Source organism: Schistocerca cancellata, chromosome 1 (genome assembly GCF_023864275.1).
Source record: "Schistocerca cancellata isolate TAMUIC-IGC-003103 chromosome 1, iqSchCanc2.1, whole genome shotgun sequence".
In the NCBI taxonomy this organism is placed as follows: Eukaryota; Metazoa; Arthropoda; class Insecta; order Orthoptera; family Acrididae; genus Schistocerca; species Schistocerca cancellata.
This window is the reverse complement of record NC_064626.1, coordinates 323,770,088-323,795,381: the sequence shown is the minus strand read 5'-3', so window position 1 is coordinate 323,795,381 and position 25,294 is coordinate 323,770,088. Positions and strand designations below refer to the sequence as shown.

The 25,294-nt window shown below is 40.3% G+C and overlaps 1 protein-coding gene across 1 annotated transcript in view; it reads right to left on the bottom strand.

Annotated features, from left to right (window-relative positions):
• Nucleotides 1–25,294, bottom strand: part of LOC126161277 (uncharacterized) — a 42,011-nt gene that overhangs the window by 11,222 nt on the left and 5,495 nt on the right. The window contains exons 3-9 of the mRNA XM_049917020.1: nucleotides 25,126–25,217; nucleotides 24,409–24,594; nucleotides 23,669–23,783; nucleotides 19,008–19,065; nucleotides 11,123–11,264; nucleotides 7,777–7,915; nucleotides 4,939–5,088 (exon numbers count right to left, since the gene is read on the bottom strand). Of these exons, the coding sequence (XP_049772977.1) occupies nucleotides 4,939–5,088; nucleotides 7,777–7,915; nucleotides 11,123–11,264; nucleotides 19,008–19,065; nucleotides 23,669–23,783; nucleotides 24,409–24,594; nucleotides 25,126–25,217 (882 nt within the window). The remainder of the gene's footprint in view (nucleotides 1–4,938; nucleotides 5,089–7,776; nucleotides 7,916–11,122; nucleotides 11,265–19,007; nucleotides 19,066–23,668; nucleotides 23,784–24,408; nucleotides 24,595–25,125; nucleotides 25,218–25,294) is intronic.

Genomic DNA, 25,294 nt, shown 5'->3' with positions numbered 1-25,294 from the left:
TCTACAGGTCCCCTAACTTTGAGTTCTGAACATTTCTGTTCAAGTTAGAGATAGTTCTTCGTTCACTTTATAAGAAATATCAAAAATTAGTTACATGTGGTGATGTCAATATTAATTTTGTATGTGCTTGTGCTAGAATAAGGATGTTGGAAGATCTCCTAAATTCATACAATCTGATGCAGACTGTTTTTTTTGTTTTTTTTTCAGTTAGGGTGCAGGGGAACAGTAGCAAAGCCACAGACAATATTTTTATTCATTCTTCACTACTAAACAGGCATTCTGTTAGTAAAATGGTGAAAGGCCTTTCAGATTATGATGGACAAATGGTTTCGGTACTCAAATACATTATTTATAATTACAAACTACGTAGAAAACCTAATCTAATGGCAATAGAGGGTTTCTTAAAACTCGATAAGGGACAAGGCAGAATGTTTATAGTGATGATAACATAGATGACAAGTATAATGCTTTCCTTAACACATTTCTCATGCTCTTTGAAAGTTACTTTCCATTAGATCGCTCTAAACAGGGTGCTAGTAGTAAAAGGCAGCCTGGGTGGCTGACCAGAGGAATAAGGATATCATGTAGAACAAAGTGAGAATTATATCAAAATGTTGGAAGTTGTCGTAATGAACCTACAGTAGCCCATTACAAACAGTATCTGATAAGAAACTTCCTGGCAGATTAAAACTGTGTGCCCGAACGAGACTCGAACTCGGGACCTTTGCCTTTCGCGGGCAAGTGCTCTACGATCTGAGCTACCGAAGCACGACTCACGCCCGGTATCACAGCTTTACTTCTGCCAGTATCTCGTCTCCTACCTTCCAAACTTTACAGAAGCTCTCCTGCGAAACTTGCAGAACTAGCACTCCTGAAAGAAAGGATATTGCGGAGACATCGCTTAGCCACAGCCTGGGGGATGTTTCCAGAATGAGATTTTCACTCTGCAGCGGAGTGTGCGCTGATATGAAACTTCCTGGCAGATTAAAACTGTGTGCCCGACCGAGCTGTGAGACCGGGCGTGAGTCGTGCTTCGGTAGCTCAGATCGTATAGCACTTGCCCTCGAGAGGCAAAGGTCCCGAGTTCGAGTCTCGGTCGGGCACGCAGTTTTAATCTGCCAGGAAGTTTCATATCAGCGCACACTCCGCTGCAGAGTGAAAATCACATTCTGGAGTATCTGATAAGTCAGATATATATACACTTTTAACAGTCACTTTCTGCATATTACGGGTGAATTAAATAAAAAATTAGTTTCCACAGGGAATCGTATGGCCCTCTTAGAAAACGCGTATCCAAGATTGATGTCTGAAATACTCCTCTGTAATACTGACAAGGGGGGATTAAGCCAATAATCAAATCACTGAAGGCTAAGAACTCTCATGGCTATAGCAGAATATTGAAGTACTGCGCTACACATGTTAGCCCTGTACTGAGCTATATTTTTAATTTTTCCTTCAAGAAAGGTCAGTCTCCTGAACGATTTAAGTATTCAGTAATAAAGCGGCTTTATGAAACTGGAGAAAGGGATAATGGAGACAATTTTAGACCTATTACTTCAGTGTTTGCTAAAGTTATTTAAGAGGGTGTGTATGTAATGATAATTTATCATTATATTTCACATTATTTGCTGTCAAATGTACAACCGGTTTTTAGAAGTGGCTTAACAACTAAAAATGCTGTATTCTCTTTTCTCTGTGAGGCACTGGATGGATTATACAAAAGGTTTCGAACGCTAGGCATCTTTTTTGATGTAACTGATGCATTTGATTGTGTTGATCACAAAATATTGCCCCAGAAATTGGATCATAATAGAATATGGGCAGTAGCTCACAATTGGTTAAACTCTTACTTTAACTACAGACAGCCAAAGTTCATTATCCACAGTGTTGAGAATGGCTGTGGTGTGGGGTCTGAGTAGGGTACAGTCAAATGGGGGGTGCTCCAGAGATCAGTGTTGGGGCCACTTCTGTTCCTTATTTATGTAAATGATATGCCCTCATGTAGTACAGGTGATACTAAAATATTTATGTTTGCTGGTGACACTAGCTTGGTAGTATAGGATGTTGTGCGCAACATTGGCACTGTTTGAAATAGCACAGTTCGTGACATAAATTCATGGCTTGTAGAAAATAACGCTAAATCATAGTAAGACCCAGTTTCTAACACACTATTTAACAAAACTCGACTTTTTAAATTCACAGAATGGGCATATGGTTAGTGAAACTGAACATTTCAAATTTATAGGTGTTCAGATAGATAGTAAGATGTCGTGGAAAGCCCACGTTCACTATCTTGTTCAAAGACTTAATGCTGCTATTTTTCCTTATTCGAACGATGTTTGAAGTAAGTGATAATTCGACACGAAAAGCAGTCTACTTTGCTTATTTTCATTCTATTATGACATATGGTATTGTATTTTGGGGTAAATCTTCCCATTCTCAAAGGATACTTTTGGCTGAGAAACGGACAGTTCGGAGAGAAAGTGGTGTAAGTTCGCGAACCTCTTGTCGACCCCTGTCCAATGGTCTGGGTATTCTGTCAATGGCCTCTCAATATAAATATTCTTTACTGCCATTTATTGTTAACAATATCAGCCTATTACCGAGAATTATGGGCTTTCACTCAGTTAATACTAGGCAGAAATCTAATCTGCATTTCGATCGCACTTACTTGACTCTTGTGCAAAAAGGTGTGCGGTATAATGGTGCATCCATTTTCAATAAGCTACCACAAGAATTCAAAAAACCTTAGCAGTAATCTACGCACTTTCAAATCGAAGCTGAAGAGTTTCCTCTACGGTCACACCTTCTATTCCGTCGACGAGGTCCTTGAAAAATTAAGCTGATTCCTGTGCTAAATTGTTGATTGCGTTCACATAAAGTTAGGGCTTGTCTTTCTTTGGTTTTATAAACATTTTATTTTGTCTGTTATTACCTTTATGTTGTACTTGCATGTACTAACACGTTTCATGACCTTGGCGATTTCCTCCTCAATTTGTTCCTACGGAACTAGACACGTAAAATAAATAAAAATAAAAATAAAAAACAGAACATTTATTTCACTGCTATAGTCAGTCTTGCAATTGGTGCATCAAGAAGTATACAACTATGACATTAGCTGTAAAACCAGGTCTCAGTAAATGAGCCATAGCTAATGTTAATTTTTATATGTTGTAAGAATGAATCTGATTTTAAAATGAAAGTCTGCTATGTAAGTGAGTCACCATGGAATTCACACGATGATACCTATCGATTGACCTCATTCGAAAGAGCTTTCAGAAAGGTATCATGCGTTTTCTTCAAGAACGGTAACAGCCAAACAAACGTCGTAGCCATGTGGCAGGGACAAATTCTTGTGTGCACAGTGTTTCCCTAGCTGCTCATTGTTTATCTCTTATTGGTAGTTGTTCGCCTTTATACATAATCCTCTCTTGACAGGCATGACACTTGCAGCTGTCTCCAGTATCAGCTGTTCCATTTTTCATTTTTACTGGTTTGATGCAGACCTCCATCAATTACTCTACTGTGACAACATCCTCATCTCAAAGTAGTACTTGCCTCCAACGTCCTGAATTATTGGTCGGATTTATTCCAGTTTCTGTCTTCCCCTGCGCTTTTTACGCTCTACACCTACATCAAGCCCCATGGAAATTATTCGTCGATGTATTGACATTCGTTCTGTTGTCAAGTAATTTCTTCTTGTCAATGTTTTTCTAGTGTTCTTCTCTTCGTCGATTCTGCAGAAAACCTCATTTCTTATCAGTTCACCAGATTGCTCACATCTTTCTGCGGCACCACATCTCAAACGCTTCCATTCACTTTTTTTACCGTTTTACCACAGTCCATGATTCACTTTCATACAATGATATGCGGTAGACATGCATTCTCAGTAAATTAATCCTCAATTTAAGGCAAATTTTTGATACTAGAGGACTTCTATTGGTCAGCATAGCCCTTTTTGCCCATGCTACTCTGCACTTTACAACCCACTCCGTAATTGTTTACCTTGCTTCTAAGACTGCGGAATTTCTTTATTTTCTCTAATTCGTGGTTCCTAATTTCCAAGTCAAATTTGTCGCTGATTTCACTTTTACTATTCCTCACTACTCCAGTCTTTCTTCAGTTTGCTCTCACTCAGTAATGCGAATTCATTAAATTGTTCATTCCATTCAGTGATTCCTGCAACGTTATAATTTTCTTTTGTAAAAACTGTACAAAAATGAGCGGAAGGTCTATTCGCACCTAGTTATTGTGCTTCATTAAATGGTCTGCCGGCCTACGCAAGTTGGTTAACGATGGAGTAGGTTTCATCTAATGTGCGTGTTGTTAAGACACACACTTACAGAACTGAAATGTTTTCCTCAGGCAACTGTCAGTTTGTGTTTCAGAAAAATTATGACACTTGGCTGTATTAGAACAATTTATTAATTTGCTACCTCTTTCGGCTGCTGACCATAAGCTGGCACGAAAAGTTGGCTACTGCAAGTCAAACGTGAATCACGTTAAATCATACAATCGCATTAACTGTCAAGTTCATAAGTGTTGTCTTTGAGGTTGGAAGTGCTTTGCCTGCTCATGCTATGTCCTGACTAGTGATGACGAGTTGCCTTTTGAGTGTGCATGTGGAAGGTTTCTGATGTGTTAAAAACATTGCTCTTCTGTACTATTGCTCATACAACTAACAGTTAAGGCGTTTGTATGATTCATCGTGACTACCTTGTGGCTCGCAGTAGCCAATTTTTCGTATCTGATGACGGTCAGTGAGCGAAACCAGTAACAGATCAATAATTTGTTCTAATGCAGCCGATTGTGATGAATTTCTCGAAACATACACAATTAAATCGGTTTCCTGACAACTGGAAGCAATTTTAAGAAGGCGAGATATGATCGCACGAACTGTACTTTCTGTTGTAAGAAAATGGTTAGTTTCAATGATACCTGTAAGTTTCCAAGTCCAAGGGCGCCGAAGACTGTGAGGACACCTTTGTCGTATACGATGCTCATGTCGCCCGTCCTCCGGATGGTGGCGAGATCCTTAGCCCAGGCTCCCGTAGCGGTGAAAGAGCCACGCCACGTGACCCACAGGATCTGGAAGCAACCAGAAGTAGCACTACTCCAGATCCAGAAAGTCGGGTGTAATATTAAACAGTGCAAAGACCTTCAGGCAGATACTGTCTGGCAGCCTGAGTGGCCGTGCGGTTCTAGGCACTTCAGTCTGGAACCGCGCGACCGCTACGGTCGCAGGTTCGAATCCTGCCTTGGACATGGATGTGTATCATGTCTTTAGGTTAGTTAGGTTTAAGTAGTTCTAGGTTCTATGGGACTGATGACCTCAGCTGTTAAGTCCCATAGAGCTCAGAGCCATTTGAACCATTTTTTGTCCTTAGGTTAGTTACGTTTAAGTAGTTCTAAGTTCTAGGGGACTGATGACCTCAGAAGTAAAGTCCCATAGTGCTCAGCGCCATTTGAACCCAGATACTGTCTGTTGAATGTTGAGGTGGTTTTCAACAATTTAAGGTTTCACCTCTGCTGTAGTAACAAGTAATGAAATGCATATCCTGGAGGAAATTCTGGGGTTTCGTTTTACATATACATCAATAACTCACAACATTTACTATGCAGAACTGCTCCAGATCGTGGTCTTCCCGGTTGTGCGAGTAAATGTGGTATATTGTATCAAATGGTCATGTGCATGCTGGTTCGAGGCAGGAGCTGAATGCCTTCCCATACTAGTTCTTTAAGCTATGTATCAGCCTGTCCTACTTTCACGGGCTCATTAATGGAGAAAGAAATGTCCGTGATCTGTATTAAGTTACAAAAGGAACATGGTGTAGTAGCGCCATCACCCTTAGTATAATCCTAAACTGTGACTTAAGGTGTTAAGGCGTGGAGGTATTGGTTGGGATCTGTCTGTCAGAACTTTAAGATCAGGGGACCGTCGATGTTTGTCGAGAAGCAGCACTCGTGCTCACACACTCTCTTTCTGCTTTCTGTATCATTCTCTATCTTGTTGGCAAGAAAAAGACAAGCACTTCACCCAACACGTATTCACAGATGCGACGGAGACAGATTAAAACAGAATATAACAAATCTCTGAAGCAAAGTTCCCAAAAAGGTGCGAATAAAAATAACTATTACAACTACACCTGCTCCTTATCTGGAGACCTCCCAGTCGACAATGTTATAAAAGTATATTATTTGTATACATCCCGCGAAATTAAAGGCAAAGGAAACTTGTACAATCATTGGTCAAGTTCCTTAAACCCACGATGCAGGGTCTGTTATGGGGGTCATATGGTTTCAAATTAGATTTACACAGTCAGTTTTACTTCAAAAATATTTTTAATTCTGGGAATACAGAGTTATGTTAGGAATTTCATTGTTTCATTTGTGATCTGAAAATTACGTCGCTCCGTTGTTGTCTACTTAAGTTTATGCATGATTGTAGCCGGTCCCGAAAACTTCGAGTATCGTCATTTAAGACGTGGTGTGGAGTACAAACGACTTCCTCGTGGACTGCCGTCTTCTGATCTACAATGTAGTGTCGTTTGTTAAGATAAATTCGGAACTTGTTATGTCCCTAAAAAGAAGAAAAATAAGCTGAGATCAGGGGAACGAGATGGACAGTGGAGATTATTGACCATGGTTTCACAAGAGGCACGAAACCATTCGTAATCACCTTAATTAAGTTACTGACATATCTGAATTTTGGGAGGGTGATAATGAAGATCTTTGTGCATAATCCTTGGCACTGTTGACTCATTATTGTGGAAATCGACTGTTTAGTGCTCCGTATAGCAGACGTCTCATCTCGATCCACGTTTTCGGGTGTGTTGACGAAACCAGGTTCATTCTTCTTCTTCATGGAGCGAGATATGTTGAAGTTTCCATCCCATCTTATAATGGCGGTGCGGTCTGGAACAGGTCAGCGGACCAGAATTGTAATATGGGTTACGTCCTCTCCCTGAGGCCAACCGCTCTGCTGTAGTACCCAACACGAAACCACGCGGTATCCGTGAGGGACGTATAGTATCACTGAGATCTAATTGAATAAGAAATTGTGCTGCAGAAAAAATATATTTTCTGGTAGACAGAACATCTGTCACGCAGCGGCATCTTAAACATAGCTCTCCTGTTGCCTAAGAAGACAGGGAATCACATGTGGCAATTAGACTCATTAAACTCTTCGGAAGGTTTCCCTATGTCGTAAAACGAAGTTCTTTAGGAGGCCATTTGAATGAAATGAAATATGTAAAAATACGAGTGATAGTATTAATAAACGGAAATGGAAGGTTTTACATTAAAACTTATTGTTGTTCATTTTGTTCAGCTAGGTTTACCTCATTCTTCTCCAGTTTCGCACGTAAAATTGGAAATTTGTGGTACGTTCTATGGGACCAAACTGCTTAGGTCATCGGTCCCTAAGCTTACACAGTACTTAATCTAACTTAAACTAACTTACGCTAAGGATAACACACGCACACCCATGCCCGAGGGACGACTCGCACGTAAAGTCTCTATTTAACTCATTGGTTTCACATTTCGCATTTGTTTGGTTCTTCTATACTATTGCATCTGTGAGATTTTCTAAGCTTTGCTTTTACGACAGTAATGGCAATAGCTGTTTGAAGGTCCTCAGTTGAAATCATCCTGACGGAAACATCTACCGTATAAGCAGATACTCTCAATCTGCTAACTTAACTATGTGTTTTATATCTGCTCTGTGCCGTTGCCAACCCCTGACTTTTGTTTCATAGTAGAGTGATCATTACTCACCACCTTGGAGAAGGACGCATGCAATTCAGCGGGTATGTTGATGGTACGCAAGTTGGCGTTCGTCAGCTGCTTGGTGATCTCTGCTATTAACGCGTCGACGTATTCGTTGACGTTGGCCGTCATAGCACGAGAGTGCAACCTGTCATAGAAAACAGATCCTTCCGTGACTCCAATTACAACAGTGTACTTGCACTAGTAGTTTATGGTTAAATAGCGTAGACAACCTGTCTGCATAATTTTTTTCTTGGGTACATAGGGCTTTGGTAACAGCAGATTAATATTTACATAATTATGCCCTAGCATACCGATCTACAGCACAATAGCAACAAATTTTCTCTCCACATCTTAACCTTGAGTCGTTTTCTTCTTTAAAGTGAAGTTATATTGATCTGTACATCTAAATCATCGCTTTGCCAAAAAGGCTATTTATACTGTCATTTTTGTCCTTCTTAAAATAAAATTATGTTTTAAATATCTAGTATGTTTATTTGACCAAAACAAGAAAGTTGTTAAGTTCTTATTCCTTACTCAGAACCTTCAAAGCTTCGTGTGAGACCCACAAGATACGTTTTGACAAAGGGTCCTGACAGTAAAAAATCGTTGCCGTCCAGTGGTCTTGACTGTCGGAGTGCATTTTCCTACGGTTTGTTCCGTGATCAGGGGTTCATTTGATTCTCAAAGACCCTCAGACAAACCCGACACTTAAGCGGCTCATATAAAACTTACGGAGAGCCATAACGTAATATAACTAGTTATCAAGTGCTGAAGCGTTCTCTCCAAGTAAATGGTAGATCCCATACAATCCTGGAAATTTAAAAACCTTGGAACCGAAGTAGAAAGAACTGAAACTGTTAACAATAATTGAACATTTTATTGGAGAGGTTACATTAGGTTCTAATAAATTTAGATTAAACGCCGCATATTTCTATGAGCGCCATATTTAGAAACATAAATACCATAACCCGGAAATAGCCCATTCATATTTATATTCGTAAGTAGGGAGTGACCATGAAGATAAAAACAATCTTAATAATCAGTACTGTATGTGTCATCAAACAAAAAGAACTAACACTAGACGGCATCCGCCAAAAACAAAATTTACTCTGATGACAGGCGCAACCATTGGCGATAGCGAAGTTCCTACGTAACTTTATTACCTTACATAATCTTTTTGTTTCCAATGTCTGGATACTCCTACCCTTCATATTATCTCCTATAACGTAACTAGGACGTCCGTGATGGGCTACGCAGCCCGTAACATTATGAATCACCCCACTCGTTCTCATCAACACAGTCAAAAAAAAAAAAAAAAAAAAAAAATGGATCTGAGCACTATGGGACTTAACATCAGTCCCCTAGAACTTAGAACTAGTTAAACCTAACTAACCTAGGGACATCACACACATCCATGCCCGAGGTAGGATTCTAACCTGCAACCGTAGCGGTCGCGCGGTTCCAGACTGAAGCGCCTAGAACCGCTCGGCCACACCGGCCGGCTCAACACAGTAACTTCAGCTTTACAAAACATAATCTTTACACAAAAATATAACCTTAATATGAAGTAGTAATTTGTTTTTCGTGGAGCTCTAGTCAGTTTAGTTTATATCAAGACGCCACTGAAAATATCTCACAAATATGTGACATTAAGTCTGAAATAAAGAGATATTTCATAGGACAGTGTTCTCACCGCAGCTCTAGTTTCAGCTGTGTTGCCTACTAGAAGAGGATCATGTGTGATTGGCACTCAACTGTGTAGCAGGAAGATGATATGAGCAACAAGCAGTGAATAAGCGGAACCTATTACTGGGCCAAGAAAAGAGGAACATCCAGTAAATGGATGACCTATGATCTGCATCTTTCAGGAGGGTAACTCAACGACTTCTCGAATTCAGCGATTGGGAAAGTGGCGTCTTCGGGAGGAGAGTGGTTCAACATTTGTCCATTTATGAAATCCTGCACCCTGATTTAGGTTTTCAGTAGTTTCCCTATCTCGGTTAAGGCAGAAATCAGGGTGGTTTCTTTGAAACAGGCAAGTGCAATTTTCGTCATTTTCTTTCGCATTCCGATATGACAGTGCTTCCCAAATAGCCCCATCGCCGACGTGACTTTAAAAAATAATCTCCATTTCTTTCAAATGAATATCCCGTCCTTCCTACTGTAGCGTTTCCCTATTAATTTCCGCTATTCACAGCAGATAGTGTTGGTTAAGACACCTCGTAATGTGTTTAGAAAGGTATAGTTGTGTTCCTCTCGATAACGCTCAATAAAGCTTTGAGTACACTCTGCTGAATCTGACGGATACTCAGTAACTGGCATATTCTAGAATAGAAAGGGCTTATCTTTTCTTTCCACAGCACTTCGTTCAAATCCTACGGAAATTGCTGTCAACAGATCATGTACCTTTTGTCGCGTTGAACATATTTTCATTTAACAATAGTACAGACCTCCTGATCGAGCGCTATTAAACCAACCTCAGTAGAAACAAAATAACCAAATGCACTCGTATTCCGTAATTTCTTGGCAGTCGTGTGACATAATTTTATCTCTGAATCTGTCGTATCAAGAACTGCTATTCTGAAGCCGAAAAAACGGCACAGTTTATTTTAAGATTGCGAAATTCTTCATGTGTTCTCCGAAGCACAGACCTTTAGAATTTTATTATTAATGATTCACTCTGAGAAGATTCTATTCCGTTGGCTGAGTAGCGTATCAGTAAAAATCGAATGAACCTGATTGATGAACCAACAACTTGCTCGGTCAGTCAACTGTAGCCGGCAGACGACGCGGTGCTCGGTGCGTCTTCGTACTCGTCAACGAAAGCAGACGTGATTCACGGGGATAATTATAAAAATGTTATACTTAACTGGTTTCATTTGATTTAAATTTATTGACGTGGTAAATGAAGACACTCCGTGCTCACAGCATTAAATCTATCACTGGGAGCTACTGGAAACAAATGATTATCCGTCGGAAGTCATGCGCGTCTTCCGAAATCTGTCCACACAGCTACACCCGTCAGCTAGCGCACCAAGAGTCTTCTTGGAGCGAACGATTAGTATGCGTGCCTGCTTTTCTGTAAAGCATTTTCGTTAATAACGGAAAATGTCTTGATTCACTGAGTAATTGAGGAGGGTTATGAACTAAATGGCAAGGTTATCAGTCCCATGATTCCAAATTTACTTGCGGAAGAGAATCCGCTAAAAGTGGACGAATGCAGTCAGAGGAGTGTGTCTAAAAAATGTTGTAGTCCAGGCGGTCTAATTGGGAGACGATTATGTGGAAATGTACAATCACTTTATTTGAAGATCAGCTTGATGTACTACAGATTGAGTGACAGATTACTTACATGAAGCTGGTGATGGTGGGCTCGTCATCAAGGAGCAGCTCTTTGAGCGAGAACTCGCTGGCTACGGCGTCGAACTGCTTCTTCATATGCCTGTTCATGACGGAGCGAAGACGGGCCTTTATCTTGGCAATCACAGTCTCGTCTGAAAGCAACACAGACTCAGATGCGGAGGACAAAAATGGTTCAAATGGCTCTGAGCACTATGGGACTTAACATCTGAGGTCATCGGTCCCCTAGAACTTAGAACTACTTAAACCTAACTAACCTAAGGATATCACACACATCCACGCCCGAGGCAGGATTCGAACCTGTGGAAGAATGTAATACTTTAAAATGTGATACCATCTTTCGAGAATGAATGTTTTACTTTGCACCAGAATGATTGCTGAAAAACTTACTGATAGGTTAAAATTTTATTCGGAACCGAGACTTGAACCTGAAACTGCCTTTCACGGTCAGTTGTCTACCGACTCAGTTATCCGGTCACGACAATGACCCACACTAAAAGTTTCACCTCTCTCCATAACTTTCATAACTTTCGTAGCTTCCAAATTTCACTTTACTCCTGCGATGGTAATGGTATCGAAGACAGTGCCACTAACGCTGAGTTACTAAATACGGTTTTACAAAACTCCTTCGCCAAATAAGACGAGGTAAAAATTTCAGAATTCGAAACAAGAACTGCAGCCATGATGAGTAACTTAAAAATACACATATTCGGGGTAGCGAAGCAACTCAAGTCACTTAATAAAATCAAGTCTTTTGGTCCAGGTTGTACACCAATGACAGTCCTTTCAGAGTACTCACCAGGAAATTACTTGGCCTCGAACAAGCAGATCTGTATGAACGTTTGGTTGCAGGACCATTATGTACCTCTGAATGTGCTGGTGGGTGTCGTTTTTCTGCAAAACTCTGCAGTCATGCTCTAGATATCACTGTAGATCTAATTGTAGACGCCATACGCAATGCAGCAATCTTAACTATAAATGTAAATGCGGAATGTCAATGAAATGCTCCGAGCAATACGAATGACTGCAAAACGCACAGTGAAGAAACGCAAGTTGATCGCATGGCGTATTTGCACATTCTATAATATCAGTGTTGAACGCCACGTCAATGACACTTTTGAAGTTGTTCACTAGTTCACCAATATCGTAGCCAGCGTTCTGCCACGCGTAACGAAGCATTGGTCTGTATACTCCCGCAAATAACTGATTGTAAATGACAGAATGCATATTCATGATAAAGAATCTGTCGTGCAATTTGGGCTGCATATTACTGGAACGTAGTTTAATGAAGTCTGTTATTCTCTTGGCATGTATTTTATATTGCCTGAAGAAATACACATCCAGAGATTGTGCATATTTTGTAGATTTAGGCGGAATGATTTTTAAATCTACATGTTTTCCGCCAGATGCTTCCAGTAGTACTCGTTCATCATTATGTCCAGACCAGGAGTCACAAAGTACTAATGACTTTCTCGACAAATGTGGATTCAAAACTGACAGAAAAAACGTCTTCAGATGTTGTTTCATCATCTTCCTCCCCACACTTGCATCGACGACGACATTTGGAGGGCACCTCGTTTCTATTTCCCTTGACACGCGTGGTCCAAACTTTCCACTGGATTCTTGGAAGCAAATATAGAGTTTGTCTGCCAATCGTCCGTCCATTGATATAGCAACATCGATCGTGTAACTATGTGTTGCACAGTTAACTGATTGCAACATCGCGACAGTGTTTCTTTCCCCTTTCATGGATTGTGTTCTGTCACAAGAAAGTTCATAGTTGAACTGACCCTGACCACAGTTCCATACAGAACTAATATCGATGTTTTCTCTCGTGATATGCTCATTACCGTTAGCAACAAACGTTTGAGCTCTTTCAATCAGCTCTTCTTCGTCATCCTTATCTTTTCGTGCTTGGAGCATAGTGATACGGCGCGATGTTATCCTAAACTCCTTTTTCAAATTAGTAATAAATCCGAATGAATCTGTAAAGTTTGTACACCCGAGATTTCTGGCTACGTCCAATGCCCAATGTTGTAAATGCCAATAATGAACGGCGGAACCGCATTCTCGCGCTTCATCGAATTTCGCCATTACACGCTCCGTGATGGTCTTGAACAGCAGTGTACGATTTCCTTTGAAAACTGTATTTCCTTCTCTTTTCTTTGCCACGTAATCCAGTATGTTTTTAATATTGCTTTTAGACTTCAGTTTTGGGTATATTTTCAGAAGCTTGTCGTATGTGTCGAAACCTCTTACGTAGTAATCATCGTACATGTTCTCGAGTGTGTTGTCATCAAACGCCGTGACGATACTTGCAACTTTAACCTTCTTCTTGGGAGACGGTTGGTATTCACTGTCACTGCTTCCATCACCTCTTCCCGCACTTGCCGCAACACTACAGTTTGCAATGAGTTGTTCGTCATTTTCATCCCTATCATCATCATCATTATGTGTTAGTGTTACAACAGTATCTGTTTCTAACTTATGCTCACATTTCTGCACTATAATAGATACCAGAAAACATGCGAATGATTCGTCTGCTACACCAATACCATCTTCACGAAGAAGGGTTCTTCGTAACTTCATCTCAACCAATCGCAATACATTAGCAGGATTGATTACCAATCGCTGAGCCATCTGATGCTTCAATACGCAAATAATGTCACAGAACGCAACTTCAGAGGCACACTGCACCGTCCCTACTGGTTCCGACTGGCGTACCGGCAGGTCAGCGTGCAATGCGGCATGGCATACGCAGAGGTCTCTAACGGACTACTGCAGAGTTTTGTAGATGCAGGAGTATCACTAGTGCAATAAGAGACCTTTACATTGTTTCTCACACGAGTTTGGTGTATTTGTGTTTGTTCGAGCCCAAGCACTTTCCTGGTCAGATGTACAACCGCGCGTTGGACGCAAAACCATTCCCAAAGACTGTAAAGTTTCAAAAGTCACAACGATGTTCCGGATAGGAAATAGGAGTAACCGCTGAATTAAAGAGCCATAACACTGACGTCGATTTGCAGTAGGATTTTGGAACATATACTGTGTTAGAACATCATTAATTACCATGAAGAAAACGGTCTATTGATACATAGTCAGCACTGATTCAGATAATATCGTTCCTGTAAAACACAAGTATCATTTTATTTTTATGAGGTAATGGGCGCTAACGACAGGGGACCTCAAATCGGTTCCACATTCACAGAAGGTGTGTGACACCGTTCATCATAAGCGACTTTTTAATCAAATTGAGTGTCTACGGAGTGCCGTCTCAGTTGTGCGTCTGGATTCGTGATTTCCTGTCAGAAAAATCACCGTTCGTAGTATTTCACGGAAAGACATCGTGTAAAGCAGAAGTAATATCTGCCGTCCCCAAAGGAAGTGTTCCAGGCCCTCTGCTGTTCCTAACACGTATAAACGATTAAGGAGACACTCTGAGCATCCCTCTTATAGTCTTTGCAGATGATGCTGGTATTTACCGTCTAGTGAAGTCATCAGAAGATAAAAGCCAATTGAAAAATACACACGCTATCTGTATTATGTGAAAAGTAGCAATTGACTCTATATAATGGAAAGTATGAAGTCACCCTCCTGCGTAGCTAGGGATTACAACTACGAAAAATGTAAAATGGAGTGATTACAAAGATAATGTTGTGCAGAAGGCGAACCAAAGACGGCGATTTATTGGTGGTACACGTGGTTCTTCTAAAGAGACTGCCTACACTGCGCTTGTCGCCACTCTTCTGTAGGACTGATGGAGGACATCGAAAAACAGTCAAAGAAGGGCCGCTTGTTTCGTATTAATACGAAATAGGGGAGAGTGTGTTAAGGATATGATACGCGAATGGGCGAGATCTTTTCACGAAATTTCAAACTCCACCTTTCTACACCAAATGTCCACGCAGATTGGGATAAACGATGATCGTAATAAAATAAGAGAAATCAGAACTTGCACGGAAAGATATAAATGTTCCTTTTTTGCGCGGAGTTCAAGAGTGGAACGTAGATCAATAGTGGAAGTGATTCTATGAACCCTCTGCCAGGCACTTATGTATTAAATGCACAGTAGTCGTGTAGCGGTGGGAGAGACGTACTGCCAAGAGCGGAGCTGTGCATTTCGCAACATTGTAATCTGTCATCAAGTTTCATGACATCAACTGCTATATTTGTTCATAGTGAGGACCCTCTCTCCAGTATGACAGTGGGTCCATGCTCTTTAGAATTCGCTCCAGATGCCTCGTCGATGGTTATTAGTTATTACGTCCGTTTCTTGCTTGTGGTATAAAGCGACTGTTTCCTGTGCAGCTAGAGCCAAAAACTGGGGTCGTTCTCCATAAACTGAGTACCCGATTTCTATACAGCTCATCTTTTTTTCACCTACTTGGAGCCCGTTGATTTTAATTAATGAACCAGTTGTTAAAGAGAATAAAACTTGTATACTTTTAATTTGCCTGAGATGTTTGTGCTGATTTCTATGAAGTCAATTCAAAACAAACCGTGATGATGATTTTTAGATTAAAGTTCCTATTATTTTGGTTTCTTTCCAGTTCTTTTGCTCCTCAACTAATTTAACGCTCGCCAGGGAACAAATAATTTTCTCAATAACGGCAGTTATTACCTGCAAACGCGTTAAATGTTCTGAGGTGAAGTGAATGGATCATGGGGATGGAATCAATGAAAATGCAGCGAAATAAAATGATACCAGTGCCAACCGTTGAGATGCGATGAACCTGAAATTTAACGACTGCGCAGTAACAATTGAAATTAACACTTACGCGTAATTTTAAACGGATTTCCTACTTATCGTGAGCATTCGCCACCATTAGATTACCTTCGCACGTCCCCAGACATAACACAAACTTTCATTGTTGCTGACGTTTCTGTCTATGATTTCCAAACATTACTTTCAGAAGTTCTGTCATGGGGTGTTTGGGAAAAGAACACTGGTGGAATGTAAATAAGCATAAAATCAGGGTTCGTGTCCAGACCACCGCTACAGGAACTTCTTACGACTATTGTATTAACGGGTTCACTCGACAACCGTACAGGCATCTCCGTGAGAAGAAATACATTTATACCTTCATCGCGGCATTTCTGTACTGTGCGACAGCAATTACACCTACTTTTACCTAAGCAACAATGACTTACTGTACATGTCGTAAATACCTGTTCTTCAAGAGGAAATAATTACAATACACCGCAAATGAATTTTGGGATATCTCCACGAAATTTCTTAATAAATCTTCAAAAAGTACACTGTACTGCGGTTCTTGTAGGTGAGGGGCAATTCCTTACACGTGAAGATGGTCGGTTCCTTCCAGAACATTACCTCTGAGCGCAGATATTGACAGCGATGGCTCACTCTTCTAGGAGTTTTATGGACTACAACGATAGTACGTTAATAACATATACTGCTACTAAAATGTGTCGTTGTATAACTTATAAAACGTTCTAACAGTATATTTCCAGTTCTAACACATATTTTCGAACTATTTTGTGTCTGTATCAATATTTCTATATCAGTTTACAGTGTTGTATCTGTCATGAAAATTATTTTGACTGTGTATACGTATTTCAGTTATGTGAACTTTTTGAATGATGTTGTTTAAACTGTTCTTGCGTATTTAAATAACTACTGGAATATTTAAATAACTACTGGAATGATTACCGTAAATGATTTGGTCCATAGTTAGGGAACGTAGGGTTGAATGTAAAAGATGTGGAAAAGCCACGCACCTACGGAAGTAGCGTGGCGGAGAGGAAAAGGTGTGTTTGGCGCGCAAGTGGAAACTCGTCCTTCGTGACTGGTAAGGAGTCTGGGCTGAGCAGAGCTGTAGTTAACGTCTCGCTAGAAGTAGCGGATAATTGTGGCTCATGTTCTTGGAGTTTTGAGGCCAGAGGAGCTTAAGAGCAGTATTTATGTGGCCTCGGATGCTGAATTTGACTACTATTATCGTGGCATGGCTTTTGCCCTGTAAAGATATAGAGAAGATCTCTAACAGAGCGAGGCCAACAGTACTGCCATGACTGCATCGCCGCCATGTTAACAGCCACTGAAAATTACGCCACCAGTGCCACCAGCCATCCACTAAATAGTTTATATTTGGCACTCTGTAAATGGACCAAGTATTTGTGAAATTTGGTTGATTTTCATAATAATCGTGGTGTTGCTAAAAACTCTATCTTACATCCGTGATAATCGCAGATCCCAAACCTGCACAAGAATCATATCCTAGTGGATATAATTCCGAGTGTCCTAACTCATTATGGGAAGAATTATTCGGCAGCTGTGAAAGTGGTTGTGATTGCTTCCTAATGTGTGGTGTTATAGTGTTTAAAGTTCAGTTCTGAAGTCTGATAAACACTCCCAGGGCGTTTTTAAATCAATCTGCAGTCATTTTCTTACATAATTTGCCTTACTTGCAAAGCTGACTGAAAACAGTGAAGTTGATAGTTAAAAGAACCATTCTGTTGATCTCATGAGAAAGTTTTTGAACTTGAATCTGATGTTGTGTTGACATTTTTAAAGCCAACTGTATTTTGAGTAGGTTAAAAGACTCTTTATCAAAGCAAATTTGTTATTTAAAGAGTTATAGTTTGTGGTGACTTACTTAATTAATAATTATTGATGAGAATACTTATTATTTCTTATACCTAGTTGTGTAGTTTTGTTAATGAGCATGGTTCTTCAAACCATTAAAGTTAGAGGGACCTCATGTTCTAGGCTAGTTAGTTAATGAAGCAAAGCAAAGGCTCCTTCAGAGTCAGTGCATTTAGATATGCATTCTATTTAATTGCTTCAAACAGAGCTTAAGAAAGAAATATTTACCGTGTTAGCTATTCTATTGCAAGTTGGTTAATGCATTGCAAGTTGGTTAATGCACAGACATAGAGACCCTGTACTAAGCAATGATGTTTTAGACTATGATCATTAATAAACCCCCTGATTTAAGCCAGAATCATTTCATGCTCTTCCCTGTTTAGAACTACTATTAGTTTCATGTGTTTGGTTTGTGGAGCGCTCAACTGCGCGGTTATCAGCGCCCGTAAAAATTCCCAAACTTTACTCGGTCCAAACTCGCCACACTCATCAATGATGAGGAAATGATGATGACAACACAAACACCCAGTCATCTCGAGGCACGTGAAAATCCCTAACCCCGCCGGGAATCGAACCCGGGCACCGTGATCGGGAAGCGAGAACACGACAGCGAGACCACGAGCTGCGGTCAGTTTCATGTGTGTTGGTGATAAACTTCTGCGCCTAATTCATTTAAGGTAGATGTCGTTGAGAGGGGTATGTGGCTGTTTGCTGGCCTTTTGTTTGTCTGACATCCTAGTTAATAGTACATATATCTGCAAGGTTAGGTTACTGTGTTGTAGTGTGAACCTATATAAAGAAAGAGTTTAGTATGTGTATCAAGGAAGGTTAGGTTACACTTAGCACTGCCTTCTGCTTTATTATATTTTTTGACACAAGAATGTCTAATTAGGCCGGTGACAGACGTTAATACGTAATATTACAACTTGCCTCCGTGCTGGGAGAACGTCTGTTCCCGACCCACATGTTTACTCTTACTTATACTCTGCTGGAGTGTTTCAGAAACGAATGACAGTGTGATTGTTCTGTTCCCATTAGGTTATCTCACGCTCACAACTTTCTCAAGAATTCCTCACAGAGGTTTAACGTTAGCATCGACTGCCGTTTAACGTGGTCAGTTTTGCCGTTACACAGTCATTGAAGCCGCTGCAGAAATATACGTTAGGCTCATTATAAGTTACTTATTGTGTTTCTTACATCTGGGATTCAGTTGAAACGTATTAGGAAGAATAAATTCTATGTAATTAATGGTTAGATTTCTCTGAATACTTACCAAAAGACCGTGTAGAAATTTGCGTTTTGACTGGACCGTGAGGTGTGTAGTAGTGTGCCTGAAACAGTTTACGGTAATATTACAGAGTGACAATGAATACTTAATTTCGTGAGTTATAACACACCTTGAGAACAGAATGCATCTGCGAACAATTGATTTACTTTAGAGAGAGATAACTATTCTTGGGGAAGATGAAAATCGTTCAAGACAGCGAAAAAAAAAAAACATTTGTTAGGTCAGTCCTATTACTGGATTCTGTTCCTGTACTGCAATCCTGAAAGGCCTGCAAAATGCGCATCTGCAGCTCCAGTACCCTTCTCACTGGATTGAAAGCATTTTACATTCACAAAGTTTGAATAATAGATGACGTGAAAATAATGTCGTTGCCACAAGAGTTGATAAGGTATCTTTGTAGTCATTTCAGATTCAGATTATATTTTGAAAACTACAGAGTATTTTTCAAATTAATAACCTCGTTGAACTTAGTAAATTCCTACTTCAATGATGTTTCAATGGTAGGATAAAGTATAGAAAAATCTCTAAATTTTTGCCTTCAGGTTATGCTAACAGAAGTGACAACTCAACGAATCCTAAGGTTCCCTCCTATTCACAGATTAAGTAACATAAAATGAACCACCCTATTCGTCCGATAGTGAATGGTTGTCAAGAGCCTAATTACTTTGTCAGTAGATTTTGCCATGCAAAGCTGTAGCTGCATTTACGTTTACTGAAATTTGTACTTTAAAAAAGTGATACGAAACTGCAGTGCTGCCCAGGACAGCACCATCCCTCAAAGGGATGTTATCACCTCTTTAGATACCACCAACCGTCAGAGTAATATTTCAATTGACGAGATACTGCAAACTGTACGCACAAAGCTTTTAATGCAAAAGGAGATGAGAGTTGTAGAAATACTTGAGCTACTAGAATTAACACGTTTATTTCTTTTTTTCAGCTACTTCGCTTTTCACAGTGAAACATATTTTCAGAAAGATTGCCTAGCGATAGGCTGTAGTCTATCAAGCATTTTAGCTGACAATTTAATAAACGATTTAAAGAAATTTTGTTTAAGAATAACAGATCCATTACAGGTATTGCGATGATGTACCCGGTGGTGATGAGAGTGAGGTAATGAATCTAGCTAATAAACTCTGTCAGCAGCACGTAAATATCCACTTTACCTTTGAAACAGAAACTATCTTGACTTGAAGGTTGTAAGGGCCACTCCCTCGCACACGAAAGGCATTTTTTCATGCAATGTTTTGTAGACTTGCAAAACTGAATCTTGATAGGAATTGCATAGTTAGGCAAAACTGGTGTTATTGTGTTAAGTTAAAGTACAGGTTAGCCCCCATACGCGAAGAAAACTCAGTTCCGTCTCATGCACTTCAGTAGTCAAAGAGATAGATAGAGTTTTGAAGTCACACATTTACAAAATTACTAGTAGATCATGGTATATATGTGGGCAGTCTGGTCGTTGACTTTAAGACTAGATTTTGAGAGCATACTTATAAGAACGGTACTTCCTTGGATTTTATTTAGCTACCGATAATTATTCTGTGGGAGCGATTGAAAGTGGAATATTCATCTTGCACTTTGAGTCGAAAGATATAGATTTAAGTCGAAAGATATTTACATACACTTAAAGAACTTGATATTTGCAAACGTATGAATAATCCACACAACGTCCTGAACGAGAACATCAACGCGAACCGCAAATGTGTATACAGTTCTGGTTTTGCTCTTCTTTGTTTCAGCATCTCGATTCTTTACTGTGCATTCTTGTATGTTATTTTTAATTACCGCCTCCCCCAACCGCACCTCCCCAACCCACCCCTCCGCATCTTTTATCACATTACTTTACATGTGTACTGCTAGAAGCTTATAGTCATGATTACGATCTTCATTTCTAGTCATGGCGGGGGAACCTCTGGCCGTTTCAACATTGGTTGCCTGTTATAAACAAAATGCTACACATTATCTGTGCCGATTATTATGCTGGATAGCGCCACGGCGCTTTTTCATTAAAGTTATACTTAGTTCTATGAACATCATTTTATTTGTCTCATTTTGGTAATATGTCGGCACTGAATGTTTAATTCTTTGTAACTGTCTACGACATGCAAGGCATTTAGCTACTTTACCGCTTATGTGAGCTACTTTTTTGTTCTGTTTTGTTGTGCTAGTATGTCGACACTAAATGTTTAATTCGTTGTAATTGTTTATGCCAAACAGTGCATGTAGTTATTTTAACAGTTATGTACGCTACTTTTAATTTAGAACACGCAGAGGATTTTACTGTTCGGATTATTTGTTTTGCGCCTGTCGTCCGCAGCCGTGCTTATGTTTTATCGTGATCGCTATTTCTTCTATGTTTTAAAAAACGATGTCACTAGACAGCATCGTACCTGCATGTGCAATGTCATCTGGCGTCGAAAGTTTTTACCATCACGGTTGTCTTCTGTAAACATATCTTACTTCTTTTGTTAATTGCATTGTACTCTCTCGGTTTATGCCTTTTGTAAGCCAAATATAATTTCGTACTATGGCGCTGTAGAGCACCACGCCCATTGTTTGCAACGCCATCCGCAGCTCAAAATTTGCATCCACGTATATTGCTCAGAAATCTTATATCAGTCTGCTCATGTTCGTTACCACTACAACATGTAACTATTACGTCCACTGCTTACTTGAAGTTCCAGGATTCGTGTCTTCTTATGAGTGTCTTTGTTGGTTTTGTAATCCATTTTTATTTCATACGTAATCATGTGATTTGTTTAAACACATATCTGATGGTAGCAAACGCCGAAACGCGTAATATTGGTTTAATGAAATCATTTTCATTCAGTCAGTGACTTTTCCCTCAGCGAAGTATTCAGCATTGCATTTTAAAAACTGATAATATTTTTCAATATGTCACAGCTGTGTTAAGTTCCTTCGATGTGGACAGGCCGAAGTAGGACAGCACATCAGCACATAGCGCGGCGGTAAGCAGATGGCAAGCAGCGGGGGGGGGGGGGGGGGGGGAGGAGGGACTGGGGCTGGAGGAGGGTATAGGACGGGGGAATCGAATATGTGTGGAAGTGTGGAACAAAATCCAGACGCAACAGCCGACAATTGACCAAACAACCGAGATCTAGGTGAAACTTGACTTACGCTGTTGAAATTGTATCAAAGTGGTAAAAATAAAATTTATATGGTTTCAACTACGTCTTTATTGCTGATCCAAAATTTATTTTCCGTGCTCAACCTTATGTTAACGTTTCATAGTTTCCTAAGGAAATACCTTACAGCTTCTTAAATATCACTTATAAAGAGCAGTCAAATGAAAATGAGGCAAACTATGTAATGAGCATGGTGCGGACGTTGGCAATACTGGTAGGTGTGCGTATAGAGGTGCCCTTTATTGGGCACCACGAGCGAACAGCGTGAACGTTCGCCGCTGTACCATCTGTCTGTTAGACGTGCTCGACGTGAGGTCAGCGACTCATGAATGCGTCCGACTTCACTACAGAGGCCGAGAAAGAGAAACAGTGATTTGCAGTAAATTTTTGAGTGTGAAAGGATGGTCAGAAAGCCAAAATTATGCCAGAATATATGCCGTGTATGACGTATGCGTCATGTCATGTGCGCTTATGTTTGCGGGGAATAAACGATTTGGAGAAGGTCGCGTATCGTTGAAAGCCAATAGTCGGCCAAGATAGACTCACAGATTAACTACAGTTTCTGCCTCTGCTGCAGCAGATACTGTCGTCAAAAATGACCGACAGCGCACAGTAGAAGATATTCAGCACGTTTTGGGCTTCAGTCAGGGTATCGCTCTCGCCTTCAGGACAAGGCATCGGAAGTTCCGGAAAATCTGGGCACAGTGGCTGACGGAGGAGCAAAAGCTGAACAGAATGACGACATATTTGTAGTACATGGAACACTATCACGAAAAATAATATTTCCTATTCCGTATTGTAGAGGGAGATGGAACGTGGTGTCATCATTTTCAACCGAAGTGCAAGCATCAGAGCCAACAGTGAAAGCACATGAATTCACCCCCAATGGAAAAAATTCAGATACGTGTACCTCATCTCCGGGAAAGTCATTATGTCCATTTCCTTTGACTGCAAGGGCCCGCTGCTCATTGTCTTTCTGGAACACGGCGCCGCGATTAACGAACAGCGGTACGTGGAAACTTTGCAAAAACTGAAGCGAACTTTCAAGTCCAGACGACAGGAATGTTGATTGCTGGCATTGTGTTGCAGGCTGATCCCCGGCTACATGTTACCAAGGTTGTTTCGGCTACGCTGCGGAAACGTTGCTCGGAATCGCTTGTAAATTCTCCATACAGTCCTAATATCTTCCCCTGCGATATCCCTGCTTTTTTCCCCCTGGTGGAAGACATTCGTGCCCGTCGAGTTTCATAGGACGAAGACGTGAACGCCTGTGTAGAATCACCGTTACACCATTTTTCCACGGAGGCAATGACCGTCTTGTCTCACAGTGGGATAATGTATTAACAGTTATGGCGATTTCATTCGAAACAATAAACAATTTACTGAGTTTTTTCCATCTATCTCGTTCTCATTTGACTGAACCATAACATGAAAATACTGCACAATTGTAAAGCAATGCTGCAAAGTCAGACATAATGAAAATCACTCAGTACTCACTGTCAGGATTACTGCTGCCGGAACGTAATCGATGTCGTAGTTCTCAGATAGCAAACTGTCACCAGCCACTCTCAGACCAGTATAGCCCTTAAATGTCACAGATTCCAAGACCAACCTGCAGAAAGAAGGCGTTCCATTGCTTATATGCCGGCACAAAATTAAAAATGGTGATTTATGATACGAAATTTTATTTCGTTAATAACTAAAATCGTTACTTCATTCTACTGATACTTTATTCTTCACATGTCAAAATTTCTAGTCTAAACTTATTTTCCACACATTAGAGATGGAACAGAGAATATGAACTGATGTGAAAAAACAGAGATTTATTTCAATGATTTACTGAAGGTAGATGCAGGTAATAAAGAATTGGAAATTATGTTAAATTCCTATGGGAAGAAACTGCTGAGGTCATCGGTCCCTAGGCTTACACACTACTTAATCTAACTTAAACTAGCTTACGGTAAGGACACTAAGGATAACACACACACCCATGCCTGAGGAAGGACTCGAAACAAGGCGCCTCAAACCACGCGGCTACCCCGTGCGAGGCACGTAATAAAAGTATCTTTAAAGAGCTACTTATTTGGGTTTGTTCGTTACACAACTTTTCTCTTCTGTTGCTGGATCTTACTGTGGAAAGACCAATAGTACATTGAGGTACTATACTTTCTTATCTGTACACGTATGTAAGACCATTTACGGAGCGCCGGGTACAATAGATGTCAGTAGTAACCTACCTGAAGCTGCCTTCGCTAACGAGAGGTAATATCTTGAAGCTGGAAAGCGATGAGATGGAGAAGTTGCCGTCCACAATGATGGTGCCAACGTTGCCCTCAACGGCCATGTTCAAGTACTCGAGGTCGGCGCTGACGGAGGACACATTGAGGATCGGAGCAGACACCACGTGCACGTCCTTCACTTCACTGCAACGACACCGTTTTCACAAAAATCAGATGACAACTTTTGTCTTTCTTTGTTCATATGAACGGTGAAATACAAAATGATGTTAACACAGTCACATAAAGTAGGTGCTATGGCGTAGTTAATTCAAAGGTACCAACAGCTAAAATTCTGAAAAAAAGTACTCGCAGCCGTCATCGATGACTTTGGCCAATGCTCTCCTGGTCAGTGATTGACGGTGACCATCTGCATTACCACTGATAAGGTTTACCTCCTTGAATGTCACCCTGCACAAAGTCGTAAAAAGCTAACCACATGGAAATATATTCATTTGTAGTACTCTTTTTAAGGAAGAGTAGCTTTTAATTCCTGCACTGGTCATCGCTAGTATTTATGATTTACGTAGCGCCTAGTTAAATTCTTTGTTCATTTATTGTAAAATGTAAAAAATAATGTGCAGGTGTAAACTGGTTGAATAATGCGTTTCGACAATACAATTATAGACGAAGAAAGAAAACATAACGTAAACGCTTTGTTTGCATTAGTATACTCACACGGTCGTATCAGAGTCTATCTGGAAGAATAAATCGTTACCAGCCATCTGCGAAGCTTTTGTCATAGGGATAACTGGTAACGCTTCGAGACCCTGCAAATAAACGAAAAAAAAAATCATTAACCTTAAACAGCTAGAATTCATACAAGAAAGTATAATACGACTTTCCA